The following is a 26,683-nucleotide window of genomic DNA, read 5'->3' as shown; positions in this document are numbered from 1 at the left end:
TTCTGCACACAAGTGCCTTAGACAGACGATTTGTAAAGATTTTCTTCTAGTCTGTGGGTTTTCTTTCTTTTTTAAAAAATAAATTTATTAATTAATTTATTGACTTTTGGCTGCACTGGGTCTTCGTTGCTGTGCGCGGGCTTTCTCTAGTTGCAGCGAGCGGAGGCTACTCTTTGTTGCGGTGCGTGGGCTGTAGGTGTGTGGGTTTCAGTAGCTGTGGCTCTCTGGTGTGTGGAGCTGTGGCTCACGGGCTCTAGAGCACAGGCTCAGTAGTTGTGGTGCACGGACTTAGTTGCTCCACGGCATGTGGGAGCTTCCCAGACCAGGGCTCAGACCTGTGTCCCCTGCAATGGCAGGCGGATTCTTAACCACCGCGCCACCAGGGAAGTCCTGTGGGTTTCCTTTCTTCTGGTTGACACCATCTGCAGCGGAAGTCTGGTTTTGATTAAGCCCCACGTATCTGTTTCCTCTTTGTTCATTCATGCTTTTGGTGTCATTTCTAAGAAACCATTGCCTCACCTAAGGTCACAAAGAGGTACTCCTGTGTTTTCTTCTAAGTGTTTTGTGTTCTTTCTCTTACAGTTTGGGTGTAGGATCCGCTTCGAGTTAGTTTTGTGGATAGTGTCAGGTAGGGTCCAACCTGATTCTTTTGCCTGTGGACGTGCAGTCGTCCAAGCGCTGTTTGTTGAAAGAGCTCTTCTTTCTTCCGTTGACTTGCTTGGCATCATTTTCACAAATTAATTGACCGTGAAGGTAGGAGTTTATTTATGGAGTGGATGTGGGGGTTTACTTATGGACTTGCAGTTCGAGTTCGCTGAGCTGTGTGTCTGTCCTGCTGGTGCCACACTGACTTGACAGTTAGAGCTCTCTGGTGAGTTTTGAGGTCAGGAAGTAAGTGTGAGTCCTCCGACCTGTTCTTTTTCGAGACGGTTCGGCTACTCTGGGTCCCTGGCATTTCCGGGGCATCCTGAGGGGTTTGGGAATGACATCTGAGTTGCTCAGCAGGTCATTTGTGACAGAGTTAGGGATTGGTGCCTGGTCCCCTGCCCAGGCCCTTCGTCACTCCCCACCTTGGTGACACCTGGGGTCAGACGCTGTGTGTATCAGCATCGATAGGGCCCGTGGATGTCTACCCCGAGGACCGTGTGCACGGATTGACTCAGGCAGGGCGCCCGGAACAGCCACTCATGCAGTCGGGGTGGGGGGCAGCAAGTCTGGGTTTCAGGCAGCGTCCTCGGAGAGCAGCCTGCCCTTCAGGGACCTGAGCGCGGGTTACGCTCTGGGGAAGCGGCCTTTCCTGCCCCTGCACCCGGCACCCAGTCAGCGAAAGGCCCCAGAGGGATAGACATTTCCGTGGCTTCCTGACTCTGTGCGGCAAAGGGTCCAAAAGCCCACGGCAGGTCGCTGGACCACACGCATGTGCCACTGCAAGGAAAGGCGCCGGAGCCGGGCGGGGTGCGCAGCGCAGCCCCAGCTCCCTGCCGACAGCACAGCCCGTGGCTCGGGAAGGAGGGGTCCCTGGGGCACGGCACTGTGCACACCATCTGCCTCTAACGCTGCCCAGACCCTCCGAGCGGCTCCTTGGGCAGGAGTGTCTCTTGTCCTTGGAGAACCTGGGTGCGGAAGGGTGAGATGAACCGCAGCCCCTCCCCCCGCCAACCCCCAGGCCGCGGACAGCGTCTCTCCATCCCCCATCCCCACTCTAGCACCTCCTCACCCTCAGATGGTACCTCTTCTGGTCTGCATGCATCAGGGGCTCACCTCCTGGTGTGACCTCGGCCCTCGTCCCTGAGTGGCCTGAGCTTCCGGTCCAGAACTGGCTCCGGCCGGAGTTTGTGCACCTGTCCGTTTATCATCAGCACTGAGCCAGGGTTGACGGACCCGTTGTAAGTTGAAAATATCATAAGTCAATATGCATTTACGATCCCTCACCTACCAAACATCGTAGCTTAGTCCGGCCTGCCTTATACGTGCTTAGAGCACTCCGGGCAGAATCATCTAACACAGAGTCTATTTTATAATAGAGTGTTGACTGTCTCATGTAAATGATCAAAATGCTGTACTGAACATGAAAACCAGAATGGCTGTCTGGGTCCCTGTGGTCGTGGGGCTGAGCTGGAGCCCCTGGCCAGCATCACAGGAGAGGATCGGACCGCATATCGCTACCCCGGGAAGAGATCAAAGTTCAGAATTTGAAGTACGGTTTCTACTATCTGATAGCACTTTCACATCACCGTAAAGTCAAAAAGTCGTTTGCCGAACCATCATAACTGGGGGCTGGCTTTATACTGTGTTAGTCCTAGGTGAATGCAAAATACCAGCCCTCTTTGCCGATGGGATCGGAAAGCATGTGTGTGTCCAGTCAGTGGCTGCGCGCCACACACCAGCAGCTGCATCATCTGTTCTGGTAAAGCGTCCGCGTCAGGCTCAGCGGTGGCGCTCAGGCCACCACTAGGTTAAATCTGTCCCAGTTCCCCTCTCCTGCCACGAGCCGTCTGATCTCTGCAGGGCCAGGCTCATGAATTCAACGGGAAAACAATGGAAGCAGCATCCTTGGGTCCCCACAGGTAAAGGCAAAGCCTCAGACGTCCCTCGCAGTGGCACCTGTCACTGCTGTTCCACTCTGGGGGTGGGTTTGTTTTCTATTTCTTGTCTCGGCTGGTTTGTTGAGAGGGGGTAGAGTTTCAGGAGCTATCACTGGGCTTTGCCATGATAATAGCTGTTACTCCACAGGTCAAGGTGCTAATCTGAGAATTCTGCTAGATGCCAAATACATTGGTCTTGGTTATGCAGGCAGCAGCTAGGGGGCGGTAGCCACTGGGTAGGCTAAGATGGACGTGGGCCAAGTGTTAGCGCAGACCCTGTCTCCAACAGACCTCTAAACGGCTGGGCGTTTCCCCCTGCTGTGTGCAGACATGAGGGAAGTCTGCACCTTTGGGAAGGGCTGAGGGTATAGCTGCCGTGTACACTTGCTGTGAATTAGCCTGGGCCTTCCCTACAGGGAGCCTGCCTCTCCTTCAGCCCCTGGGTCTAGGTCTGAGAACCGAATTCAATGTGGAAATGAGAAAAAGAATTGTGACCTTCCATCAAGGTGGCCGACGCCAGCCTTCTGCTCCCGCACCCTTGATCTTACTGTGTGTGTGTGTGTGTGTGTGTGTGTGTGTGTGTGTGTGGCGCGCGCGTGCAAGCACCGGCTGTCCGTCTCTGACCCCTGGGAGTGCCGTGATCTGTCGAACATCGTCCACATCCCTGGGGGTCGGGGTGCCCTGCGTGCCCCTCTAACCTGGAGGCCTGTTGCGGCAGTCCCACCCCCCTTAGTGCGGCTGAGTAGGCGAGGTTACGGCTTCCACTGTTCTGGGTCCCGTCATCACCTCCTCTGGGGGCTCGGTCCTGGAGCAGAACCTCCTGAACAAGACAGACGCCACTGAGCTTCCCCAGGGCACCGTGCCCCCCGCCCCCAGCTCACTCCTTGTCATCTGGCTGGAAGGAGTGTCCTTCGGGCCCTCCAGAGGAACACGGTCATCTGATGGGTCCGTGGGTCTTTATCCTTGAGTCTGTTGACGCGCTCCAGCTGCCCAGCCCTCTGAGACTTTGACGCGCCCGCGGCCCCCCGGCATTCTCCCAAGGCCGTTCTGAATCTTCCGGACTCTTCACCTGGGCCGTCATTTTTCCCATGTTTCCACGTTGCAGCGTATTAGGACCCACACACGCCAGGGGCTCTTGCCGGGGAATTAGACCCAAGTCTTGGAAGGGCAGACTCTCCCTTGTCCAGCCACATAGCCCCACCCCCAGGCCCCTCCCAAGCCAGTCCTGCCGGTTCGTTGAGTAACACCTTCCTTACCCGCAGGCTGAGCGCCTGCGGAGTTGCGAGGGGTGCACGTGACGAGGAGGGCAGGGGGGGCAGGGCTTGAGCGGGCGAGTGCTGTGTCTCGCCTGCTGTGGTTGCAGCTCTGCGTCGTCCGCAGGAGTTGGGGTGGAGGTGTCACTCTCCTCCAGCGGGCGAGAGGCCCTCCCGCGGGCTCGGGAGTGCAGGGGCGCAGGGTTAACGTGCCCACAAACATCTCCTCGGGTGGCCCCTCCCACGTCCCAGAAGCCCGCTCCTTCCCTATCAGGGCCTTACATTTGATGCAGGAAACTTCAAGGCTGTGAGTCCAGCGTTCTCTGAAGTTCCGCTGATCGGACGTCTCAGCCTGTCTCCAGCTCCCTGTCGGGGCTGCGGGATGGAGCGTCTCCACATTGCGGCTGGGGCTGCTGCCTGGCCGCCCCGAGCCCGTGGCTCACACACCCGTGGGGCCAGGCGCGACCTCCCTGACCCGCAGTCCCAGTGCGTCCCCTCCACCTGCACCCTCTCCCGACACACCTGAGGCGAGGGTCTTAGCGGTCGGGGTCTCACGCCCGCCAGGGCTCTTCAGCACTCCTTGCATCTGGCCAGGGCGGGACCCAACCCCAGAACCCCATGCTAAGCGTCTGCTTCTTGGGACAGCTCCTGCCGGGGACCTTCTTAGTCAGGTTCCCCGGAGTCAGACCCTCAGGTGGGATCTGTGTACCAGGCTCAAGTGACCAGGAGGACCTGGTGTGTGCGGGGGAGGGGAGGGAACCAAGCCCGGTGTGGCTTCCACACGAGTCTGGCTCTGCACACACTGCAACCACCCTGAGATAGGGGCCGGGCGTCCTTCTGTCTCTGGCTAAGGGTCACCTGGAGATGCAAACTCCCATGCGCTCCGGCTGCTGAAACAGCCCAAAGGCAGGCTCCTCAGAGAGGGGGAGGCCACAGCAGAAGCGGACCAGGGGTGCCCAGGAGCTCACCTGAGGGATGCGAGGGAACGTGGCGGGGTCCGTGCGCTCATTTTTGTGTCTTTCTGACTAACAGGAGAATGACTACCTTCAGGACTGCCTTGATGCCATCCAGCAAGACTTTGTGATTTTTAATAGAGAAAAGTGAGTGTGCGTGCTGGGGGCCAGTAATGGGGGCAGAAAGGACTTTGGGGAGTTGGGCCTCGGTTTTCTTGGCCACTGCAGCCACGTGGCATCAGCGGGGCTGGGAAGCCTGACCCCTGCCCTCCTCGGGGTCTCTGAGCAGTGGCCCTGGGGGAGAGGGTGGGAGGTCCCTGTTCAGGCTTCTGGGGGAAGGGCTCGTTGGGCACTTTCAGCCAGTGGCCAGAATCTCCTGGGCAGACGCTGGGTGGACCTGCCAGCTGAGGGCAGACGACTTCCTGGGCGGCCCCTGCAGTCACCAACTCCCACCCCTCACTCGGTTCTTCAGGCCTGTGGGGCAGAAAGGGCAGAGCTGGCTGGCAGGGAGATACGACAGGCCACAAATAGGCACCCAAGACAGCTGCCACAGTGGAGGGAGGCGGCCCAGTGCTGTGGGGCCCGAGAGGAGGAGGAGTGGGGCGAGGCCAGAGGACTTCCTGGAGGAGGCGGCTCTGAGCTCTGGCCTGGCAAGTGAGCAGGATTAGCTGGTGCTCTGTCCTGCCTCAGTGACCAGGACGACGTGTGGACACTGGTTTAGGACAGTGGCCATTGTCCTGGAGGTCAAGGCTGCGTAGTGATGGGACCTGGCCAGGCGCTTTGTTCCAGAATTGCTGACCCGCAGATCCTGCGCTTAAACTAGGCCCCCTTTTAGCTTCTGGCTGGAAATGGGCTGAGACTCGCCAGCCCTGCCGCTCCGAGACCGAGGGCCACGAACGGCCAGACAGAGGGTGCTGGGCTGGAACGCCCCGTGTGCCCGCACGCCCTGTTGAGCCAGTGTGGCTGGAGGAGCTTCTGCCCAGGCAGAGATGCCCAGCATGTGTCCGTGTTCCTGCGGGACCCACTCCAGGAGTCCCTGGACAGGCCCTGGGCCAGCGAGCAGCGTCTGGGGCTGCCGGCGAGGCCGCGTCAAGGCCCTCCCTGTGTCTCCCCCCAGGCTGAAGAGGAGCCAGGACCCCACAAGCGAGCCCCTGCCCGCACCTGAGCCCGGGGAGGGTGCAGAGGCCTTGGCGGACGGCGAGGGGGGGCGCTCGGCCCTACATGTGTGCGGCACCATTTGCCCCTCGGCCGGGAGCGGCTAGGCGGCCCCTGCCCACGGCGTCAGCTCAGGTCACGCCGGAGACTCGGGGCCTCCAGAGGGACCCGGCGGCGGGCGGAGGCCCAGCATCGACTTTCCCACGGAGCGGCCCGGCGGGTCCAGGCCCAGGCCCAGGCCGGCGGCTCCCGCTGCACCCCGGCTGGACTTTCCCTGGACAGTCTGACCGCCGAGGCTGCCCTCTGGCCCTCGGCAGCACGTGGGGACAAGAGGCTGTGGGTGTGGCCAAGAGCAGTGGGCACGGAGGGCGGGGCCACCTGGGCAATGGCGGACGGAAGCACGTGGCCCACACGCGGGCTCTCCTGGTGGCCCCCCGACGGGCCGCGTGGTTGGACGGGCACCCTGGTCTCCTGCCACCTGCTGTACATAGCTCGCCTTGCCCAGCCGTGCCGCCTGGAGCCGGGGTGGGGGTGGGGGGCCAGCCCAGGGGCTGCTCGGCTCCTGTCCATCAAGGGGGGAGGGGTGTGGGCGTGAAGAGTGTTTTATAGAGATACAGACCGTTCTGGTAATTTCTGCTGTGTTCCTGTATAGTTTCCACCTCTGAGAAAAACAACATGAGAACCACTTGGTGTTGGCTGTTCTGCGCGTTCTGTGCCTGCTGCGTTACAGAGAACGTTCGTCTGGGAGTCGGGGCGGTGCCTGCTGGGGCAGGGCCTCCCCGGAGCCCCGGTCCTCAGATGCCCGTCTCCTGCCCCCGGCGCCTTAAGGCCGCTGCAGGGTTGAGGGGCAGGTGGTGCCTGTCAGAGGGCAGGGGCACCTGGGGCAGAACCGTGAAATCGACAAGGACCGGAGCACCCACAGATTGGAACAGCTCACGGCCCCTGCTCCCCCAGGTGCAGGGAGTTAGGGTTAGCAGCACAGCACAGTGAGCCCACATGGGGCACATGGGCCCAGGTAGCACCGGGGAGCCAGGGTCCAGAGGTGGGCGGTACTGCAGGATGCCCTGTGGCAGTGCCGATCCCCAGAGAAAGTTCTGGGTGGAGACTTGGTGATGTCAGAGGCAGGAACTGGGCAGGGGGTAGGTGTGGGGTTTTGTATAAACCCGTATTGTATATGGGTTTTTGTGTACATCTAAGTGTGCGTTTTGAGGCCCGAGGGGACAGCATGCCTATCTCCCGAGTCGGTGGAGGGATGTGGGTGTGGTCTGGCTCCCCGATCACCCCGTCTCCCTCTGGGGGAGGGGGACACTGGTGCCGTGAACACTGACTTCAGTGGAGCCCCAGGAATCCAGCTCTGAGGCCACGCTGACCAAACAAACCTGAACCAGAGGGAGCCCCCGGGAGTGCTGCAGGACCACCAGGACGGACCATCTCCGGGGGCTGCCCTGGTCCAGCGCAGCACATGGAAGGCCCGGATTCACAGATGGGGCTGTTCATGTCCCCCCAGGGAGCATGACCGGAAGTGGACGCCTGGGCAGGGCCCAGAGTGCCTGGCCGTGTGAGGGGGGCGGGGCTGCCCCGACCCTTCCTGGTGCTCTTGGGGTGAAGACCCCTCCTGGGAGCGTCCCACATCTGGGGGACTGGCGCCGTTTTTATGAGAAAGAGGCTGAGGCCAGGAGGCCAACCCAGCAGTTCCATCGTCTAGAAGGTTCTGGTGCAGCTCAGCCCATGGGTCTGGATCAGAACCCTGGGTTGCTCTGCCTTACAGGAGCAGAATGTAGGCTACACCTCCCCCCGCCGCTGCCCGCTGGAGGTGTGAGCTCATCGTGCTGTTCCTGGCGGGTCCCCAGGGGTCACGCTGCCCCCAACCTGCTGGGCTGGCTTGGGCCCATCAAGGAGAATGTAGGCGGCATCCTCCCAACCACCCCTCCCCCTCTGAATGTCTGGCTGTCTCTGACCTGCAGGCCTGGGGCCCCTTCCCTGAGAGGCAGAGAGCCTCCCTATGGCTCGGACCCAGCCCTGCCCATGCCCGGAGGCCAAGCACAGCTGGCCCTGCAGGTGGTCTCGAGGTCCGGCCTCACAGCTCGAAGCCAGGCCAGGGGGCTGCAGGGTACTCCCCAGCATCCCAAGCGTGAACCCCCCAGGGGATGGCGCAGGGGTAGAGAAGTCGGGGCTCTCCACACGCCGGCGGCTTCCAGCCCAGATGCCTTTAATCGACTTGAGTCCCATGGACTGGGGCACAGTGCTGCTGGGCTGTGGGTGGCAGGCAGGTTCCTGGCTACAGGCGTCCTCACCACACAAATCTGCTGTTCTAATAAACTACTGCGACGCACACTCAGTAAAAGGAAAGCATCTCAGCTAAAGGGCCCTAAAATGCCCTGGACACGGGCTCTATGGAAGCAGAGGTTTGGCCCCTGGAAAAGTGTACAGGCGAATCTGCAGAAGTCCTGCTGGCAGCTGCCCTACACTGTGTTCCTGGTGGGTCCCTGGAGTCACAGCAGCTCTGGGCAGGGCCGGGGCGCTCCTGCCTGCGCTAAGGCACACAGGGACGGGCCGCACCTCTGCCCGTGGGAGCGGGTGGCAGAGCTGGGGGTCCTCAGGGCAGTGATTCCTGATAGGGACGAGGGCAAAACACCCCCAGCCTTTCGTCCTGGCCCGGCTGCCCTGGGCATCCTAGGAGGCCCCCGTCTTCCTGAGGCACCTGGCACCCGGGCTCAGGGCCACCTGAGCTGTCCCTGCCACCATGTCCAGCCTCCTTGCCCTGGCAGTGAAACCTCCCCAAATTCAGCCTCTCCTGCGGGGGCTCCTGATAACAGGACCTGGGACCCCAAGAAGAGAGTTTCTGGGGAGGGGAAGGTAAGGCCAGGCACCTTTCAAAATAGGTTCAACGAAGGGAAGGGAACAGAGGGGAGTGGCTGTCGCCCACAGGCACGCCCGCCGCTGGCACGTGCAGCACCTAGGACAGGGATGTGATGTTGGAGCGGCCGCCAGGTGGCGCCATGATCTTCTGAGCCGTGCGCCTGGCGATATGGTCATCGGCCTGAGAGCCTGTGGGGAAGCCAGAAGTGGAAGTGGCGCTGGGGACGTGACGCAAACAGGCCACACCCGCGAGGCCAGGGATGCGGAGCCACAGCCCCACACTGCAGGCCCCCCACGCTCCCCGACGGCCCTGGCAGCTCAGCCAGGCCACCGGTCAGGCACTCCCACCACTGAGGCCTCAGATGGGCAGGCAAGTGAGGCCAGGTGTGCATGCGGCCAGAGACTGGAGGTCAAGCTTGACCCTCTGGGAATCCGGTCCGGAGGAGCAGAGGCTGGGCCAGTCCTGCTTGCCCCGCCCACGGGTCTTGCCCCGCACCGACCCCCATGATGGGAGAAGGCTGTCTTTAGCCTTTAGGACGATGCTGGATTCCAAAGGGGACCCGCCCCTGGCCCTACATCCCCAGGGGGCAGGCAGGGACGTCCATCGCCTCCCCAGCAGGGAGGCGGAGACAGGATGTCAGGGGCCGGTGGGCTCCCAAACAAGGGCTGGGAAGAGAGAGGAGGGTCTGGCCCCGTGTGCAGGGAGAGCCTGGGGCTCAGGGCTCCTCTTAGAATCCCAGCATGCTGGGAGCACAGCTGAGACCCTGATCAGAGGCCTGAGCCTGGTGGCTGCACGCCGGGCCCCCAGAGCCCTTGAAGCCCCCAGGCCCCATCCTTATGCACCTCGCATGTGTGTCTCTGCGCTATGGGGCAGTGAGGGGCTGGAGGCCGGACTCCCACGTGGTCCTCGGGTCCCACAGACGCTGGGCTCAACTCACCAGACAGACTGAACCCCGACTGGTGCAGGTTGCGAACGGGTGGGACTGAGATCTTCCCCGGGCAGGCGCGGGCCTGCACACCGGCCCCCGGCTTGGTGGGCACCATCACCTCGTGGACCAGCCCGTCGTAGAGGCCTCGGGGCACGCCGTGGATCTCTGCCAGCTGTGGGCCGAGAGGCTGGCATGAGGGGGTGCTGCGCAGGCCCTGGGCTCGAGGGCAGGGGGCTCCCCGCCAACGGGGTGACAACCCACAAGTGTGGACACACACCTCCCTCCCCCGAGGCTGGGCAGCAGTGCCCCGAGCTGGAGGAGATGCTCGGACAGGGGTGGCCTGCAGAGGAGGCTCCTTTTGGAATCAGAAACTGGTCCCAACATAGTCCCCGCCTCCTTAGTACCCACCGTACTGTGGCCCCCACGCAGCCCCCGCTGTGTTCCTGAGGAAGCCCTGAGGTGGTGGCCCTGGGTCCTGCCCTCCCTGAAAATGGCCGCCAGAGGCAGAGGCCCTTCCCAGTGGCCACCATGACGGACCAACAGTCCGAGCGTCGAGGCGAAGCCTTCAGCTGTGCTGTGTCTGCAGCTGGCACCTGCCTGGGGATTTGTGCCTCACACTCGTGACTGTGGAGCTGAACCAGATCCTGCCCTGCAGGGGTCACAGTGGGGCAGGGGCGCAGGGCAAGAGCGACTGTGGGGTGTGGAGTTCTGCAGATTCGGGTCTGCCCCCATCACCCCGGGTGTGCGACGGGGAGCCGTCCCCTCTCCCTGCTCCGTGCTGTGGCTGTACGTGGGGCTGGCCTGCCACCTCACGGAGCTTCCCAGTGGCCAATGCCCAGGGGTGCCCCGGACCTCACCCCAAGGGGTACGATGCCCAGCCCTCTGCCCTGGACCCTGCCTCTCAGCCCTGCTCGAACCCTGAGGGAGGAGGGGGTGCTGTGCCCAGGTCAGATGTGGGCAGCAGCCGTGGTGTGGGCTCTGCAGCCTGAGACAGAAGCGTCTGCGAGTTAGGGAAGCCTCTGCTCTCCTTTCCTGGGAAGGAGACCAGCACCTGGCCCTCAGCCCAGCCCGAAAGCCATCCCTCCTCATGTGAGCTCAAACACGTCTTTAGTCTATAAAACTGGAAACAGGGCTGGGGTAAAGCAAACCAGAGTGTACAGTAACCACGTGTGCAGCTGTGTGTGTGTATGTGACTGTGCGCATGCGTGAACCACCTGTGCGTGCAGCGCAGGGCCTGGGTGGACACCTGGTGCATCCGCCAGACTCCGGCGGGCAGCCGGCCAAGCCGCGTGGGAAGAGGAGGGCTCACAACTTCCAAGTTCACGGATGCCGGTAAACCACGTGTTCTCCTTCCTTAATTTATTAACATCCCGTCTGCTCCCGGGGAAATCCTGGGCGGGCTCTGCTAGCCTTAGTGGCAGTGTACCTGGGGGGTGGCTACTAGGCGTTTTTTTTGCTTCACACCCACGCTTTCTACAGTGACACGGGCTGCCTGGTAACGAACGCGGGCGAAGCACCGCTAAGAAGCGCCCGGAGCACTGGGGCCGCTGTGCTTTCCTGACAGTGGCCGTGGGCAGGGCTGATCCGGAGGAGGCCTGAGAGCTCATGCCCACCCGCCTGCCGGGCTCAGGCCTTACCCTGTTGCGAGCCTTTATCCTCTTGTAGACGAAGTCGGGGAAGGTCTTCCGCGGAATAAAGCGGCCAGACCCGGGGGTGACGAACAGGGCCCCGTCCTCCAGCACGACCCTGCCCTGACTTATGACCACCACGGGGGCTCCTCGGCACTCGACGCCTTCGAAAATGTTGTACTCCACGTTCTGGGGAGAACAGCCAGGGGCTGCTCAGCGTTCTCCTGACCCAGGACCCCTGAGCAGGGCGCCCACTCGGCCGGGCCGGGATTCAGCGGGAGTGGCCGCTGCGCCCTGCACCCCTGCCCCGGAGGCATGGTTCTCAGAGCACAGAGCGTTCCAGGAGGAGCCGGCAGAGGGCTCACCCTCCCGCCTCCGCTGCTCTGCCCAACCCCCAGGAAGGCTGCGGGGCTCCCCAGGCCCCACCCCCGACGTGGGCCCAGGCGTCTCTCACCAGGTGGTGGCTCTGGGCAGACATGACTTTCGTGGCCTTGGGGTTCCATATGACCAGGTCGGCGTCGGCGCCTACGGCCACCCGCCCCTTCCTTGGGTAAAAATTGAAGATTTTGGCTGCATTTGTACTGGTCACAGCAACAAACTCATTCTCGTCCATCTTCCCTGAGGCCTGAGAAGTAAGAGGCAGGGGTGAGTCGGGGGGGCGCCCTTCCTGACCGCAGGCTGGGTCTGGTCTAGGGGCTCTTGTGTGGAGGTGGCCCGTCCCCTAGGCCGCGTGTCGTGTGCCTCAGTCGTGCCTGCAGGTCTGGTTCTTCCTGGGCACCAAGCTGGTCTCCATGCTCACTTTGTGGGCAAATGAATGCTGATGCTTCCACGATGATGTCTGTGTCCCCAAAGGACGCAACCATCCCCCTGGGGTGGCCAGGAGCCTGGGGTCAGGGCCTCAGCTCAGGGAAGGGCTCAGGACTGGGGCTGGGGTCATGGGGGCAGAGGCCGTGGGCAGGACCCTCCGAGCGAGATGGATGTCTGAGGAAATCTCAGGCCTCCTAGGGACACGTTGCGGAGTGTAATTCCACCAGGGCAGGGACCCCGCTCTCCCTGGGTCGTGTGCATTAGAACCAGAAGCAAATGTCTAGGGAGCCCTGGATGGCAAGGCTGGGGGGACAACACCCTGGGGCCCACGAGCCCCGACCTCTGCTCTGGTGAATCTGCCGCTCAAGGGGCTTCCCTCTCCCTCTCTGATGAACAGGCAGCATTCTGTGGGGAGGACCCTGCGTCCCCACTTCTGCACCCACCACGCATTTCTCCCAGACCACAGACATGCGCTCCTCCACGCCGTTGGTGCCCTCGGGGATGAGCGTGAAGTTGTCCCTGCCGACGGCCTTCTGGGCAGTGGTGAAGGTGCAGTGGGCACTGCCGGTCACCTGGAGGTCCCCGCTGAGGAGAGCCGGAGTCAGAGCCCAGAGGGGCCTGTCCTTCCTGAGCCGCCAAAGGCCCAGCTGGCTCCACCCCTACCTGGCTGCTCGGCCCACGGGGGGTGGGGGAGAGGTTGTCGGAGAGGGCAGAGCTGGGGCCTCGGGGCGCAGGTGGGAGGGCAAGGACCCCGGTGTGGAGTCTCCGGACGCAAGAGGCCTGGAGCTGCCGGCGGGCACAGGCCAGGCCAGGGCGAGGGGCACGTAGGCAGCTCCTTACCTGGAAAGCAGGGAGGCGAGGTGGTCTGCAGTGCTGGGGTCCGGGTTGAGAGGGGGTGACGTGACGAAGGCTGCGGCCTTGGCCCAGTTCTTGCCCCAGTAGTGGGAACCGTCGGTGCCCAGGCTGGCGGTGATGGGCTCCCCGACCACGACCACCCCTGCGGTGAGGCCGTGAGGGGCACTGCCGGCCCCCATGTCCCCAGACCCAGACAGGGCCTGGGAACGCCCCCCTGACCCGGCCTGCACCGTGGGGTAGGTCTGGCCCTGTGGTCCTAGGGCTGACGCAAACTGCCCCTCGATCCCCCAAGCCTTTTGCGACAGCTTTTCCCCTGCTCCGGAGGCGCCCGGCCCAGGCCACCTGGGGCTTCCGAAGGGGGTCCTCTGTCCCTGCTGCCTCACACCCCTGGTGGGGCCACAGGCTGCAGTGACGCACCGTCAACTGACTGCCCGGCCCGCCTGGCCACAGCCTCTGTGCAAGGACCTGGCTCCGTCAGTGACCCCCGGCCTCCTCCATGGCCTGGGCTTCCAGGGCCAGAGGGCATCCAGCCCTCAGGACCCGCACCCCAGCTCCTGGACGCAGGATGTGTCCAGCGGACAGTAACATGGGCCCCCAGGGTCAGCTGGGCCAGGCTCCCTTACACGACATGAGCATCTACTCTCATGCACCATTCACACCACCCACACACACACACACACACACACAGACACATGCCACACACATCGCGCACACAGACACACGCACACACGGAGCACAGCTCTGACACTCACTTCTGTGCAAACAGGGCCACTAGGCCTCACTTTTGCTTCAAGGCCCCCCGGTGCTCCACTGCTGTTGGGACAAGAGGGGAGACTCAGGCCACCCACCCCACACAAGGACCAGATGCCCACATCTCCCGCCGGCCACAGCCCTGGTGACCCCGCACCAGAGGCCACCCCACCATGAAGAGGCTGGCAGAGCAGCCGCTGCGTCCCCGTGGGGTCTGCCTGCACTGAGCCTCTGTCCAGCTGGCCCAGCCCCGGGAAGCTGAGGACGTGACAGACCCCCAGAGAGACCCTGGCCCCGCGCCCCGGTCCGGGCCACCACTCACCTCTGCGCTTGGCTTGGGCGATCACGTCGGCCGCAGCCTTGCTCATCACCTTGGTGACGTACAGGGGACAGTTGGCCTGCTTGGCTACGGTGACAGCGCGGTACACGGCCTCAGCCTCCACCTGGGGATGGGGGCGCTCAGGCCACACGAGAACACTAGGGCCTCCTGACCAGTATGGGCATGAGATGCCCCCGGACCACCCATGGATCCCGGGCCCAGAAGAAGCACCCCTGGGCGGGTGAGGACCGCAGCCTGGGGCTCGGTGCCCAGAATCTGGGCCGACCCATGCAGACGCCAGGGCTGACCACGCCACCTTCTTGGCCTCAGGATGACCAGTGGTAGGAGGGGACGTGAGCCTTGATTCACGTCTCCAGACGAGGACAGAGGGATCACAGCCCTGCCGGGACCACGGGGCCAGACCCAACCCCTGATGGAGGCCCAGTCGGGGGAGTGTTCCCAGCAAGCTCACACCTACCTCCTCTGGGCGGCTGAGCACGTGGCCCTCGGGGCCGGTGATGCCGAGTTCCAGCAGCCGCTTCTGCTCCTAAATACACACCACGTTCCAGCCTGGACACAGCCCAGAACACCCTGACCCTGAGACGACCCGTGCTCCCCGAGATGAGCCCAGACTTCCAGGCCCCTGAGGATCACCAATCCCAGAGAACTCAGAATGGAGCAGAGGGGTCCCGAAGTGGAGTGACTTCAGCGCCCCCAATTACAGATGAGAGAACGGGGCTTGCAAAGGGCAAGGACTTGCCTAAGGTCGCAGGACCTAAGTGAGGGGACAAGACCTCACAGCTTTGCCTGCCGTGTTGTTTCCCCAGTGGGTGAGCGTCGGGGGCGTGCGTGTCGGGGTGTGCGTGTCGGGGGCATGCGCGGGGGTACTGCGGTCGGGGGCATGCGCGGCGGGGGCGTGCGTGGTGGGGGCGTGCGTGGTGGGGGCGTGCGTGGTGGGGGCATGCGCGGCAGGGTGTGCGTGGCGGGGGCATGCGCGGCGGGGGCGTGCGTGGCGGGGGCGTGCGCGTCGGGGTGTGCGTGGCGGGGGCATGCGCGGCGGGGAGTGCGGGTGGGGGGCGTGCGCGGCGGGTTGTGCGTGGAGGGGGCATGCGCGGCGGGGGAGTGCGGTCGGAGGCGTGTGCGTCGGGGGCGTGCGTGCGTCTGGGGGAGTGCGGTCGGGGGCGTGTGCGTCGGGGGCGTGCGTGTGGGGGAGTGTGGTCGGGGGCGTGCGCGGCAGGGGCGTGCGCGGCGGGGTGTGCGTGGCGGCTGTGCGCAGTCGGGGACGGGGCTTCTTCTTGGGCAAGTTCACTCATATTACAGGTCTGAGCCACAGCGCCCTACGGTGTAAACGAGCTTCGGCGTGGAGAATGGGGGAGCAGAATCCCACCGACCCCCTAATAAGCCTCCCCGGCACTCGCGGCCCAGCGTCCTGAACACTAAGCGTGACCCACGACGTCTCCTGCCGGGCCTGGCCTCGAACCCTGGAAGCACATACAGTACCCGATGCCCGGAACCCCACATGCCCCTCCTGAGTGTCACCACCCTCCCGTTGAACTTGGGAGGGGCAGAGCCCTACGGGTCCCAGGAAGCTTCTCTGTGGGTCTGGAATGTTGGGGAGGTGGCCGTGTGTGCGCGACCTCCCGCCAGGTCCCCAGGAGGCCTGGAAGATCCTGGGCGCCCCACCCAACCTGCACCTGTGGGCGGACGGGAAAACGGGGTGAGGGGCAGAGGCTGGGGGCACCCCCCTCACAGCCCTGGGCCCACAGGGAAGGTGGGGGCGTGCGCAGCAGGGCCAGGCACCCCCCCAGGCAGCTTGGGGCGCGACTGAGGACAGCGCCACTAACCCAACAGGTGTGCTCATGGGAGGGGCCTCAGTCCAGGGGGCGGAGGGCTCGGAGACCCCAGTCTCGGCACCCCTCACCAAGAAGCAACACTGATTTCGGAGAATTTTTTTTTTTTGGCCACACCGCGAAGCATAGGAGCTCCGCCACCAACCAGGGATGGAACCTGCGCCCCCTGCGGTGGAAGTGCAGAATCGCACCCACTGGATCGCCAGGGAAGTCCCTGGTTTTGGAGGCTTTTTGATCAGAAGTGTGATGATCATGGAAAAATCTGTTATGGCCAAGAGCCCCCCAGACTCCCTGACGCCCTGCCTGCTTGCCCTTTGAGCTGGGCAAGCCATTTACTGGGTCAAGTTCCAGGTTCCCTCCGTCAGCGTTTGTGGGATCAGTGCTCACACCCAAGTGGGCAGGGGTCACCCCGCCAGCCCCGCCCACACCTCGTCCACGATGTCGCCGTTCTCCGCGTGCACTTGGGCCACGGCTCCCAGGTCCCGGATGACACTGAAGATCTCGTACATCTGGGGAGAGGCACATGGGCTGCGTGAGGCTGTGTGTCTCCCATCCACAGCAGCATGAGACACCTGCTCGCTCCCCCACTCGAAACCTGGCCTTACCTGGCCGTCCGTGCACTGGTACCTGTCCTTGTATGCCATGAAGACCAGGAAGGAGTTCACACCTGGGGGGAGGCAGGAGGGGTGGATGCCAGGAGCCTCCACTTCTCCGCGAGCTCCAGGGGCCCCACCAGCTGGCCTCGTGGCCCTGGGGGACCAGCCCCACACTCTCCCGGGCTGGGATGGGGACAGAGTCACCCCGGCGCCTCCTGCTCCTCGAGCTCTGGGGTCAGGAACCAATTGTTCCCCAGTGGCAGAGCCAGGTGAGACCCCGCCCCCCACCTGCTAAACCGCCATGGCCCCTGGGAGCCCCGGGAGCCCCGTGCCCCCTGGACGGAAGGGAGCCGTGAGCTGCAGGCTCGCTGCCTGAGCTCTGCCCGGGCTGCACAGGAGCCCCTCCCGCACTGGGCGCTGGGGTGGCCCTCATGTTGGCCACCTAGCCTGCGGGCCTCAGTGGCACCTGCCAGGTCCCGCTCACAGCGCCCGCTCAGGCCCTCAGGAAAAGCAGAAGGAACAGGACCGGCTGCCCGCGGCGTCAGGGGCCCATCAGGCCAGGGTCGAGCTCCTGTGCTGTGTGGACTCGGGACCAGCTGGGGACTCACCTGACCCCCCACCATCCAAACCAGCGGCGCGCGGCCCCGCCCTCCTCCCTGTCATCTCGCTGGGTCGAAAGTGCGACCTTGAGCAAAGGCACGCGGGGGAAACTGTCACCCAGTGCTACACGAGCCGACCCCCCAGGTGGCAACCCGCCCCAGGGCGCCTGGTGGAGGCTACTGGTCAGCATGCAGGCCTGTCCCTGGACGCCACGCAGCAGGCCAGGACCAGCGCTCTGCCACGGCAGGAGGATGGTGGCGGCAGGTGCCTGGTTTCTACCTCTGCTTGGAGCTGCAAGGCCGCAGGCCTCCCGATCCTGTTAAGGAACAACCCGGGTGGTGGAGCCACTGCCTGGAATGAGGTGCAGAGGCTGAGAGCCCCCTGCCCACCCCCAGGTTGGGGGTCCTAAATGCCAAAGGCTACTGGTGTGAGGACCGTCGCGCTTTGGGAAATGGCCTCCCTGAACCTCCTTGCCTCCCTCGGAGGTACAGTGGGGCGGGTGGCAGCGTCTCCTGTGGGGAGGGCCCTGTGGCCTCCAGGGCCCGGCCAGGGGTCTGCAGCCAGCACCCCCCGTCTCAGCCCCTCCAGCTCCTCTCCCGGCTGTGCGCTAGGCCCACCCTCAAAGCCAGTCGCCGGAGCTCAGTTACGACGTCCAGCTAACTTGTCAAATCCTCTATAAACTCTGATGTGGTTTCAGCTTCAGGACTTTCGATTAAAAAAAAAATTAAGCCTTATCTGTAAACCGTCCTGTTTCAGCTGAGGCAGCAGTAGGTTTTATTTTATTTTGATTCTTTTTGGCAGTACGTTTTAAGGCATCTCCTTCTAAAGGCTCTTAAGATGCTAAGAAGGCTTACAGCGCTTACCCTTCATCCAGGGCCAAGACACGAGAGGACCGAGGCGACAGCTGCGACTGCTGTGTCCTCTTCTTCTTTAAGTCTTTATTGAATTTTCTTACAATATTGCTTCTGTTTTATGTTTTGGTTTTTTGACCGCGAGGCATGTGGGATCTTAGCTCCCCAACTAGGGATCCAACCCGCACCCCCTGCACTGGAAGGTGACGTCTTAACCACTGGACCTCCAGGGAAGTCCCTGCTGTGTCCTCTTGTGAGGACAACAGCTACGGGATGCGTCCCCAGACTCGGACGCAGGTGACGTCTCAGCCCAGCACATCTTCGAATGGCTCTTGTCCAACCTTCTCCCAGCTCGCGACCCCCTGCCCCGGGCTCAGGTCCACACAGCGCCCACCCGAGGCCGGGGAGGCCAGGCCCTGCAGCTGCCCTTCCGCCCGGCCGGGTGTCCCGCTCACCCTTGTCCTTCACCAGGGCCTCCAGCTCCTCCCTGGTGCTCTCGTGCCAGCGGGGGATGTCCACGTGCAGGGAGTAGTCACAGCAGGCTCCACGGTCCGCCCTCTCCCGCCACTGCTCGTAGGCTGCCAGCAGGCTCACACCCGTGTCGGGGAACACGTGGTCCACTGTGGGGACAGCGTGGTCAGCTGAGCCCCCCACCCGTGCCACTGGGACCACCTGGGCCTCCGAGGGAGAGCGGCTTCGTGTTCCCAGGAAACCAGGAAGCACGTCTGAGAAAAGCAGAGAAGAGGCCTCATACCCAACGCGGGGCTGAGGCTGCTGGGAACCTGCCCATCGGTTCTGGCCAAAGAGGCGTCTCCCGCCGCTCGTCCCCAGCGTCTCCCTGAGCAGAGGGGAGGCCCTCACTCTCCAGTGGACACCCCCCAAAGAGCCCAGCGGCAGTTTAGGCCTCCACTTCCCGCACAGGCCTGGCCTGAGTGCGGTGCCCCTGGAGGGGGAGGGGCGGCACCACTGTCCGTGGCGCTGGACCCGCGAGCCTGCCCACAGCAGCGCACGGGGCTGGCTTCCCTCCTGCCTCACTGGCCGCACAGCCCTCGAGCGGTGCTCCCACCCCACCCCCCGGGGAAACTGGGAACGCACGTGGACACTGCACCGTCACCCCCGCCCCGCCGGCAACCCCGCGTCCAAGGTCCAAACCCGCTCGCGGCCTCTGCCAGGTGCAGGGAAAGAGCTGGGAGTGTGGTGGCCGCCGGGGTTACAGGCAAATGCCGTGCCTTCCTGCAGCGCGCCGCATGTGGGCCCTCTGCGTCCCACAGCTCAGGTCACGAGCCCAGGGCCCCGCCCTGCAGGCCGCTCACAGCTCCAGCCTGGAGCTGCGGGCGGCTCCGCCTATGCCAGCCCGGCCCTGCAGCATCTCTCGCAGGCACAGGTGACATAACCACGACGGCGCCTGCTCAGCCCGGGGGGCCACCAATGACAAGCAGGACCAAGGGCCTGAAATCGCAACTCGCGATTTAATCAGACCAAAAGGTGGACCACTGTTGGGTTTTTCCTTCCACGTCGTAGTTCAGTAAACCACACCAGGCCAGGATTTTGCAACATCTAAATGTCACTTGTGAAGTAGCCCAGGGTCCCCAGAGCAGCCTTTCCCGGCGGCAGCAGTGGCAGCGCTCACTGTGTGCCGGACACAGCAAAGCTACGACGTGCACCCACTTGCTGCATCCTCCGCCCGCTTCCTCTTGCCTGACAGACCAGGGAGGTGAGACGCGTCTAAAAGAGAGTTGCGTTGCCTGAAGTCACAGCCAGGATGCGGTGCAGCCGGGGCTGGACTGGGTGTGTTAGGCCAGGTCTAACCTAGTGGATGTGTCTGTGCTCGGGACTGCGGAGTTGATGGCGCTCAAGGCCACGGGAGGAGGGCTGCATGCTGGTGCCTCTTCCTGACCCCTGCGCTGGCCACGAGCAAGTTCGCGGTGGGCAAGCGAATTCACCTCACAAGCTGTTAACTGGGGCTTCTCTGCCCAGCTCAGGGGGTTGTACGAGGAGAGCATGGAGCTGAGACTCATCAGGATGGCGCTCGTGCCCTGGCACAGGGTCGGCACTAAAGAAACGGTACCTCTGGGGCTTGTTGATAGGGTAATGGTATTTTTCATCATCCTTTTCCTAAAACACAGCCTCCGTCTTTAGCTCTTTTGACATGGGCAGGGAGTTTCTGCAAACCAAGCTTCAGAGGGTGTAAGGTTCAGGGGCAAATGTGTCTGACATTTCAGGCAACACGACCCCTGCACTTGGGTTTTCCAAACCTGGTCCTTAGCCAGCTGCTAGCTTCCCGGGAAATAACAAATTACTGGGCGCACACCCCTGTGCTCCCGTGGAAATCCCAGGCGCGCTCCAGAGCTGGCCCAGGCAGCACGACTCAGGATGAGGGACAGGGTTAGACAGGCACTCAAGGATTTCTTAGAATGAGATGTAATAAAGGGAAGGAGGCCTGAGAAAAACACCATCAGGGAAAGCTCTTCCTGCGACATGCAAACCTGCCAGAGGACCACGGGCTGGGATGGACACTCCCCACAGGAGACACTCACATATCATGGTGGTCCCTCCTGCCAGGGCGGCCTTGGTCCCCTGGCAGAAGTCATCGGCCGGGGTCATGCCCAGGACGGGCATCTGCAGCCTTGTGTGGACGTCCACTCCGCCCGGCAGGACCATCAGGCCGTGAGCGTCAATCGTTTTCATGCCCCCAGGGATAATGAGGTTTTCTCCGATTTGTCTGAAAGCAACAGAGATTTTGCTGGTTAGGAAGAGCCCTGAGCAAACGCGAACGGGCTCCTGGCAATGATGCAGAGCCGGGACTCTTGCCCTTGGGCTCTTGTCCCTGAGGAAAAGGGCGATACGGCCAAGACTTGACCAGCCCACACTCTGGGGCTCAGGACCGTCAACACGGAGGAGCCAACCCTGTGGCGGTCACTTAGGTGTCCACTCGCTGCTTACTGACCAGAGGCTGGAGCTGCTCCTTTGTTTTGTTTTGTTCCTGCCGCGTGGCATGTGGGAACTCAGTTCCCGACCAGGGATCGAACCCGCACCCCCTGCACTGGGAGCGTGGAGTCTTAGCCACTGGACGGCCAGGGAAGTCCCTGGAGCTACTGGACAGGCACGAGCAGACAAGCTGATAGGTGTGGTCGATAAGCATTTATTAAACACCTGCTTTGAGCCCCACACCGTACTGAAGCTGTGTGAACAAAGAAACGAGGAAGCCATTGTTCCGCTCTCTGAGGCTTCACTGAAGGCTCGGGCTGGGCAAAAGCTATTTCCAGGGAACGAGCTTTTGGGAAAGAAAGAACCATTCACGTGGATCTCCCCCAAAAGTAAACTTCTGGGTAGTGTGTGATCAACGTGTGACCATGAAGATATCTGAGGTAGAAACTCACTTTATCAAACCGTCCTCCACATACAGGTCGGCATAAAAGGACTGGTCATCATTCACGATCCTCCCGCCTCTGATCAGAAGGCGGTCACTCTATCAGAAACAAAGAAATGGGTAAGTTTCCTCCAAACTAAGTGACTCAACAGTATCTTGAGCACAAACTTTACCCTGGAATTATGATGGAAACATTCAGGCACAATTTGTGTGCATGAAAGCCAGCACACACCAAGGGCGGGCAGAGGGTACACCCAGGGCGGGCAGAGGGGGCCCGAGACGGTGGCCCTTGGGGGCAGCTGCCTACGGGCCCCGCACACGACCTGCAAACACAGGTCAGGCAGTCTGGCCTCGCCAGAGGCACAGGGTGTACGACCAGCCAGCTCCCCGCTTCCCCACGGCAAAGCCGAGGCGGTGCGAACAGCGGTGCAGTGAACCACGCGTACATCTTCACACCCGTCGCCTAATTTGTCAAGCCCAGGCCAAGGGCGGAGGTGGACCACATCTCACACGCCCCTGCCGGCCTGGAAGGTCTGCCCTACTCGTCCACCCACAGAGGCGGCTCCGGCTGACAGCTGGGACGGGCTCCTTCCAGAATCTCTGTGCCCTGAGGCAGTGCTGGCAGGCAGGGGCCCTACCCCTGGGGAGGGAGACAGACATCACACACATGGCCGTCACAGATGGTGACAGACGCAAGAGCACAAAGCAGGTGACGTGACAGCGTGATGGGAGACAGGCCTGACTGCCTCAGGGACCGAGAAGGGCCTGTTGGAGGAGCTAAAACTGGAGGTGACTCAAGCTCAGGCCAGGGCACAGCCCAAGCAAAGGCCCTGAGGCAGGAAAGAGTCTGGTTGATGCAGGAGAGGAAATGAGGCGGGGTGGGGGGGTGGTGGGGGGAATGGGAGGTGGGTAGGAGTGGGGCATGCTGGACTTGGGGAATCAGTGGGCCGCCACCTGGGAGGCCTTAAGCTGGGGTTTAAATGATCGTACAGAGTTCACATTAGCCTGTTGTAGAGAGCAGCCCGTGGTGTTCAAGGATGGAAACAGGGCCATCGCTGGAGTGGGGTCTGATGTGGTCTGGGTGAGATGTGGGGCCCCAGGCCGGCATTATGGGGCGGATGAGAGATGGACTCCAGAGAGGCTGGGAGTTGGGGAGCAGGGGCTGCTGATGCAGAGGCCATGGGGGTGCAGGGCCCGGAGGACAGCGGGGCGCCTGCCGGTTCTGGTGCCGCCTGCGGGTGGCCCAAGGGGGTGAACAAAGTGGCAGCAAGTTCGGCCAGCTCTTCGGGGCCCCCGCAGTCCGGAGCTGGGCAGCCATAAGCCCACTTCTGATGGTCAGGAAGGAGGGAGTGAGGCAGAGGGGGAGCCAGTAATGGAGCCGTGCATGATGTCAGGGGTGATGGTCTGACCTCAGTGGAGAAAAATGGAGAGAAACACAAAGCAGGAGCAAAGAGCTGAGTGCAGAACGAAGCGGGCGAGAGCCCAGCCCCGCAGCACTTTCCCTCCGTGACCTGCTGGAGCCTGCCACTGTCTGCGACGTGACCAGGCCGGAGTGACAGCTGTTTCACAGGGGCTCTGGGACCTGGCCCGGGGCTCAGGGATGCCCACCCAGAGGCCAGGCTAGGGCTCCGGGCCGGGGGTTCTGGCTCATTGCACACCATCAGCCTGACGCCAAGAGAACTGACTGATGCCAGATTCTCCTATGAATCTGCTGAGAGGATAAATAATTCAGCGCTTATGAGCCTTACCACATCCTTCTCTGTTCTTATTAACATCTAACCGTTTGGGCTGAATTCTCAGATTTCTATTGACTAACGGTAAGACCAGCACCGCACGGTCTACAGAAGGGCGGCCAGCGGTGCCACAGCCAGCACGGCCCTCGACCTGTCCCGTGCAGCCCCGAGCCGAGCACGGCTCGCCTCTTAGGCTGGTTGAAAGATGTCACAAGAAGACTTTCAAGACTCGTAACAGTTCCATGAGGTTCACGTTTCAGTGTCCAAGCTCAGCGTTTACTGGAGCACTCACACCCAGGGCCGCTCTCTTGCAGCGCTGAGCAGCTGCACCAGAAACAGTGGGGCCCTCGAAGCTGCAAATACCTACTGTGTGACCTACTGCCAACTCCTGCTCTACCACATGGCCCGGCCCCAGCTGCCTGGGCCTCTCCCTTCTGGGTTCTGCAGAGGCTCACTGCCCGGTCCCCTGGGCCCTAGACCCAGCCCTGACAGGTCACGTCACAAGGACCCACCTTGCCCACCTTCTGAGCCAGTGTTCAGACCCTCCTGCCTCCCCCTGCAGTGCCCCCACTCCCACAGCCCCAACTCCAGCCCCAATGGACCAGCGCGTTCTCAGAGATGCCCAAGAAGAGGACGTGGAAGGCTTTGGACAGGAAGAGACTGTGGCCTGGGTGCCCTGCTCAATCCCCCACCCTCCAATGCTCAGACGTCTGGACTCCGATTCTGGGAGCCTTCCTGGGTTTGGAGCCAAGGGGGAAATGCAGCAGGATGAGGTGCCGTGCTCCTCAGGATGAGGGCAGAAGTTCCCCTAAACCAGCCACTTGAGTCTGAGCTGCCCAGAGACGGGATCAGCCCCCTCCCGGCCCTGGCTGGCTCCCTGCCTGCAGCAGGTCTGACCCTCTCCTGTTTGCGAGGGGTGGGGAGGGCTTCTTCCTCCCTGAGTATCTCAGGAAGTGAACTGGCCACTCCCTGGGCCATCCCACCGCCTCCCGCTGGATCTGAATCCGTGGGTTCCCAGGCACCGTCCAGCTGGCGCCCAGGCGCCCGCCTCCCTCCCTCCCTCCCTCCCGCTGGGCTCCTGGCCGCACGGAGGGGGCGGCTTTGTTTCCTGGCAGCGCGGGGTGTACAGTGGGACCTCCCGCAGCAGTGCGTGTGCTGTTAGAGGGTCGCCTCCCCGGACCTGAGCTGCCTGATGCCCGCACAGTGACTAGCGAGCCACCTCCTCTCCCCCCCCCACCGCCCGCCACCCCGGGGGCTCCGAACCCCGGCTCCATGGAGGGGTTCGGGTCGCCAAGGGCTCCGGGCCGGGTTGAGTTGCTTTGTCTCGGACAAAGAGCTCCTGGTGGTGCGGCGGCGGCGTGGGCGCGGGGTGGAGGGGCGCAGGATGGGGATGGCATATCTGTGCCCCGAGGCCGGAGGCCGGACCGGGGGTGTCAACAAAGGGCCGCACCGACGGCCCACTCCGAATCGGAGCTCCCAGAGAGGCCCGGACGCACGGGGGCGGGGTGGGGGGGAGGAGGCAGGTGCATCTGCGCTTGGGGAGCAGGCCTCCCCCCGGCCCCAGCCCTCGCCGGGAGCAGAGGAGGGTCTGGGCCTATGCGCCGGCTCCATAAAGGGGTTCCGGCGCGGCGCTCGCGGGGACCCCGGGCTGGGCGGGAAGGAGCGCGCCGGCACAGGGGCAAGCGCGGGGGCTGGACACGGAGGGAGGGGGGCCCGGCGCAGGGCCGGGAGGGTCTTCCCCGGGGCCCGGAGGCCAGGTCCCGCCCGGGACAGTGGGCCGGAGGCGCGGAGCGGGCCCCGGGAGCGGAGCTCACCGTGATCCGGGGGATGCTCTTCTTGCCCTGGAAGGACATCCTGCTCCTCCGGCTGCGCCGCCGTCTCCTTTGGCCGGCGCGGCCCGGTTCGGGCGTTGCGGTCCTGGGGGTCCCCGGCGGCGGACGCACGAGCTAGGCCTCGACGTGGGGGCGCACAGAGCCCAGGCGTGCGCGTGGGGGCGCCGGGCGTCCAAGTGGGAGCGCGCTGGGCCGCGCGGCTCCGTTGCCGGCCACGCCCCCGGACCGGCCACGCCCCCGGCCACGCCCCCCGGCCCGCCGCTGCCGCTCTGCTTTCAAGCCCCGCCCCGGCCGGGCTCGGTGACTGTACCCGCAACCCCGGCCCTAGGCGCGAGCTGAGGACCGAGAGGCGAACTTGTTTAGGGTGGGCAGGAGGAGAGGGTTGCGACCGGTCCCGGCCAGTGTGTGTGCAGAGTCTGCACCCGGGATGGAGAGTGAGCGTTCCGACAATGTCCTGCCAGGACCCCCTTCCCCCCTGGCCAGCCGAGGGCCCGCCACCAGCTCCCTGATGACCCGAGGCACCCAGGGCCGCGGGGATTGAATGCAATCTCAAGTCCAGGCTCAGGCTGGACTCCGTCCGGAAAGATGTTTCAGGCCAAAGCCGGGCTCATTGGAGTATTCCCCGGGCAGGGATCGGAACGCCAGGCCATGCGCTGGCCCTGGGACCGGACAGTGGAGACACCTCACTGTGAAACACCTCATTGTGAAGCTGCCCCAGGGCCAGCCCCGCGAAGCTTGATGTCAGGTGGGAGGTTGGAGAGACACAGAAGGGATAGAAAGAGACCGAGAGAGACACACAGAGAAAGAGCTACCCAGGACCCAGGACGGACCGGAGAGGCAGACCAGGGCAGGAGAGGCCAGGCCTCCGGGCGGGTTCTGAGGAGGGGGGCGCGCAGGATAGAAGTCCAGGCTCAGACACGGCCAGTCAGGGACAAGAAGAGCCCTCGCGTCCCCTCGGAGGAGCTGGGGGCTGGTGGAAGAGGGCGAGCCCCTGGACTGAGCCCCAGCGGCCTCCGGCGTGGACGTGTGGCGTCTCAGGGAGTCCAGGGCCCGCGTCCCCCTCTCACTGGCCCCGATGCCCGCGCCTCTGCACTGCGGCCACTACCTGCTGTGGGCCGCGGGCCTGGGCCACGCTGGGCCTCTCTGGGAGACTTGCGGCAGCCTCTGGGCCGTCTCCGCCTGGCTCGCTGCGTCCCTCCTGGTGGCAGCTTGGCCCGCTGTGGGGCTCTCCTGCTCGCGGACCCTGGTGTACGCCTCCCCGCGCGTCCAGCTGCAGCGTCTTGTTCTCAAAGGCGTCCTCCAGGCAGCGGAAGACTCCGCCAAGCTTGGGCCGGCCCGGGCCTTCCTGTGCCCCGCATCCCCGGGCACGTGGGCAGAGCCTCTGCTGGCTCCTGCGGCCGCCGTGCTGCCACGGCGGGAGCCGGCGAGGGCCGGCGGTTCCTGGAGCCTCCTGTGGCGGGGTCTGCGAGTTCTCGTGGACTGGGCGGAGCCGGGCCTGGCGCCCCCCCCCCCCCAGCCCCCCAGCCCTCCCCCCACCCCTCAGCCCGGCCTGGCGTCCGCTCGGAGCTGGCGCTGTCCACGCAGGGAGTGCTGAACGCTCCGGAACTGGGCCGAGGGCGCGCGTTCTGCCCCAGCGAAGCTCCGCAGCTCGCCCCCGGGGCAAACCGGGGTTCCGACCTCCAGCTCAACCCGCAGAAGGGCAGGCGGGGACCACGCACGGAAGAAACCACAGTTTTTCGGAACTCCAGCCACATTTCC

General features: G+C 63.5%; 3 protein-coding genes across 5 annotated transcripts in view; 2 read left to right on the top strand and 1 right to left on the bottom strand.

Moving 5' to 3' along the window:
* STK32C (serine/threonine kinase 32C) overlaps positions 1-7,379 on the top strand; it is an 82,498-nt gene extending 75,119 nt beyond the window's left edge. The window contains exons 11-12 of one of the 2 annotated variants that reach the window (XM_033420674.2): positions 4,871-4,938; positions 5,909-7,379. In XM_033420674.2, the coding sequence (XP_033276565.2) occupies positions 4,871-4,938; positions 5,909-6,053 (213 nt within the window). In that variant the 3' untranslated portion in view covers positions 6,054-7,379. Of the gene's footprint in view, positions 1-4,870; positions 4,939-5,908 lie in introns of those variants that run through there. The other variant, XR_004481236.2, reaches the window with a different exon arrangement.
* BNIP3 (BCL2 interacting protein 3) overlaps positions 1-26,683 on the top strand; it is a 547,174-nt gene that overhangs the window by 378,702 nt on the left and 141,789 nt on the right. The gene's annotated exons all lie outside the window — the stretch shown is intronic.
* On the bottom strand, positions 8,136-25,125 carry DPYSL4 (dihydropyrimidinase like 4). Its single transcript, XM_004265700.4, has 14 exons — positions 24,908-25,125; positions 21,371-21,459; positions 20,528-20,712; positions 18,446-18,610; positions 16,549-16,610; positions 16,372-16,452; positions 14,572-14,640; positions 14,097-14,217; positions 13,010-13,166; positions 12,613-12,754; positions 11,817-11,987; positions 11,372-11,551; positions 9,744-9,906; positions 8,136-8,994 (listed from the first exon to the last, which is right to left on the bottom strand). The coding sequence occupies exons 1-14, from the start codon at positions 24,944-24,946 to the stop codon at positions 8,903-8,905; spliced, it is 1,716 nt and encodes a 571-aa protein (XP_004265748.1). The 5' UTR covers positions 24,947-25,125; the 3' UTR covers positions 8,136-8,902.

This window comes from Orcinus orca, chromosome 14, assembly GCF_937001465.1.
Source record: "Orcinus orca chromosome 14, mOrcOrc1.1, whole genome shotgun sequence".
Taxonomy (NCBI): Eukaryota; Metazoa; Chordata; class Mammalia; order Artiodactyla; family Delphinidae; genus Orcinus; species Orcinus orca.
The sequence above is the reverse complement of the archived record's forward strand: the minus strand, read 5'-3'. Positions and strand labels throughout refer to the sequence as shown.

Excerpts from the sequence above, each read along its gene's own strand:
- DPYSL4 (XM_004265700.4), bottom strand. The coding sequence starts at position 24,946 with ATGTCCTTCCAGGGCAAGAAGAGCATCCCCCGGATCACG. Across the intron at positions 14,218-14,571 it reads TGCTCAGCCGCCCAGAGGAG|GTGGAGGCTGAGGCCGTGTA; the intron begins GTAGGTGTGAGC and ends CCCCATCCCCAG. Across the intron at positions 11,988-12,612 it reads TGGTCTGGGAGAAATGCGTG|GCCTCAGGGAAGATGGACGA; the intron begins GTGGGTGCAGAA and ends CTTACTTCTCAG.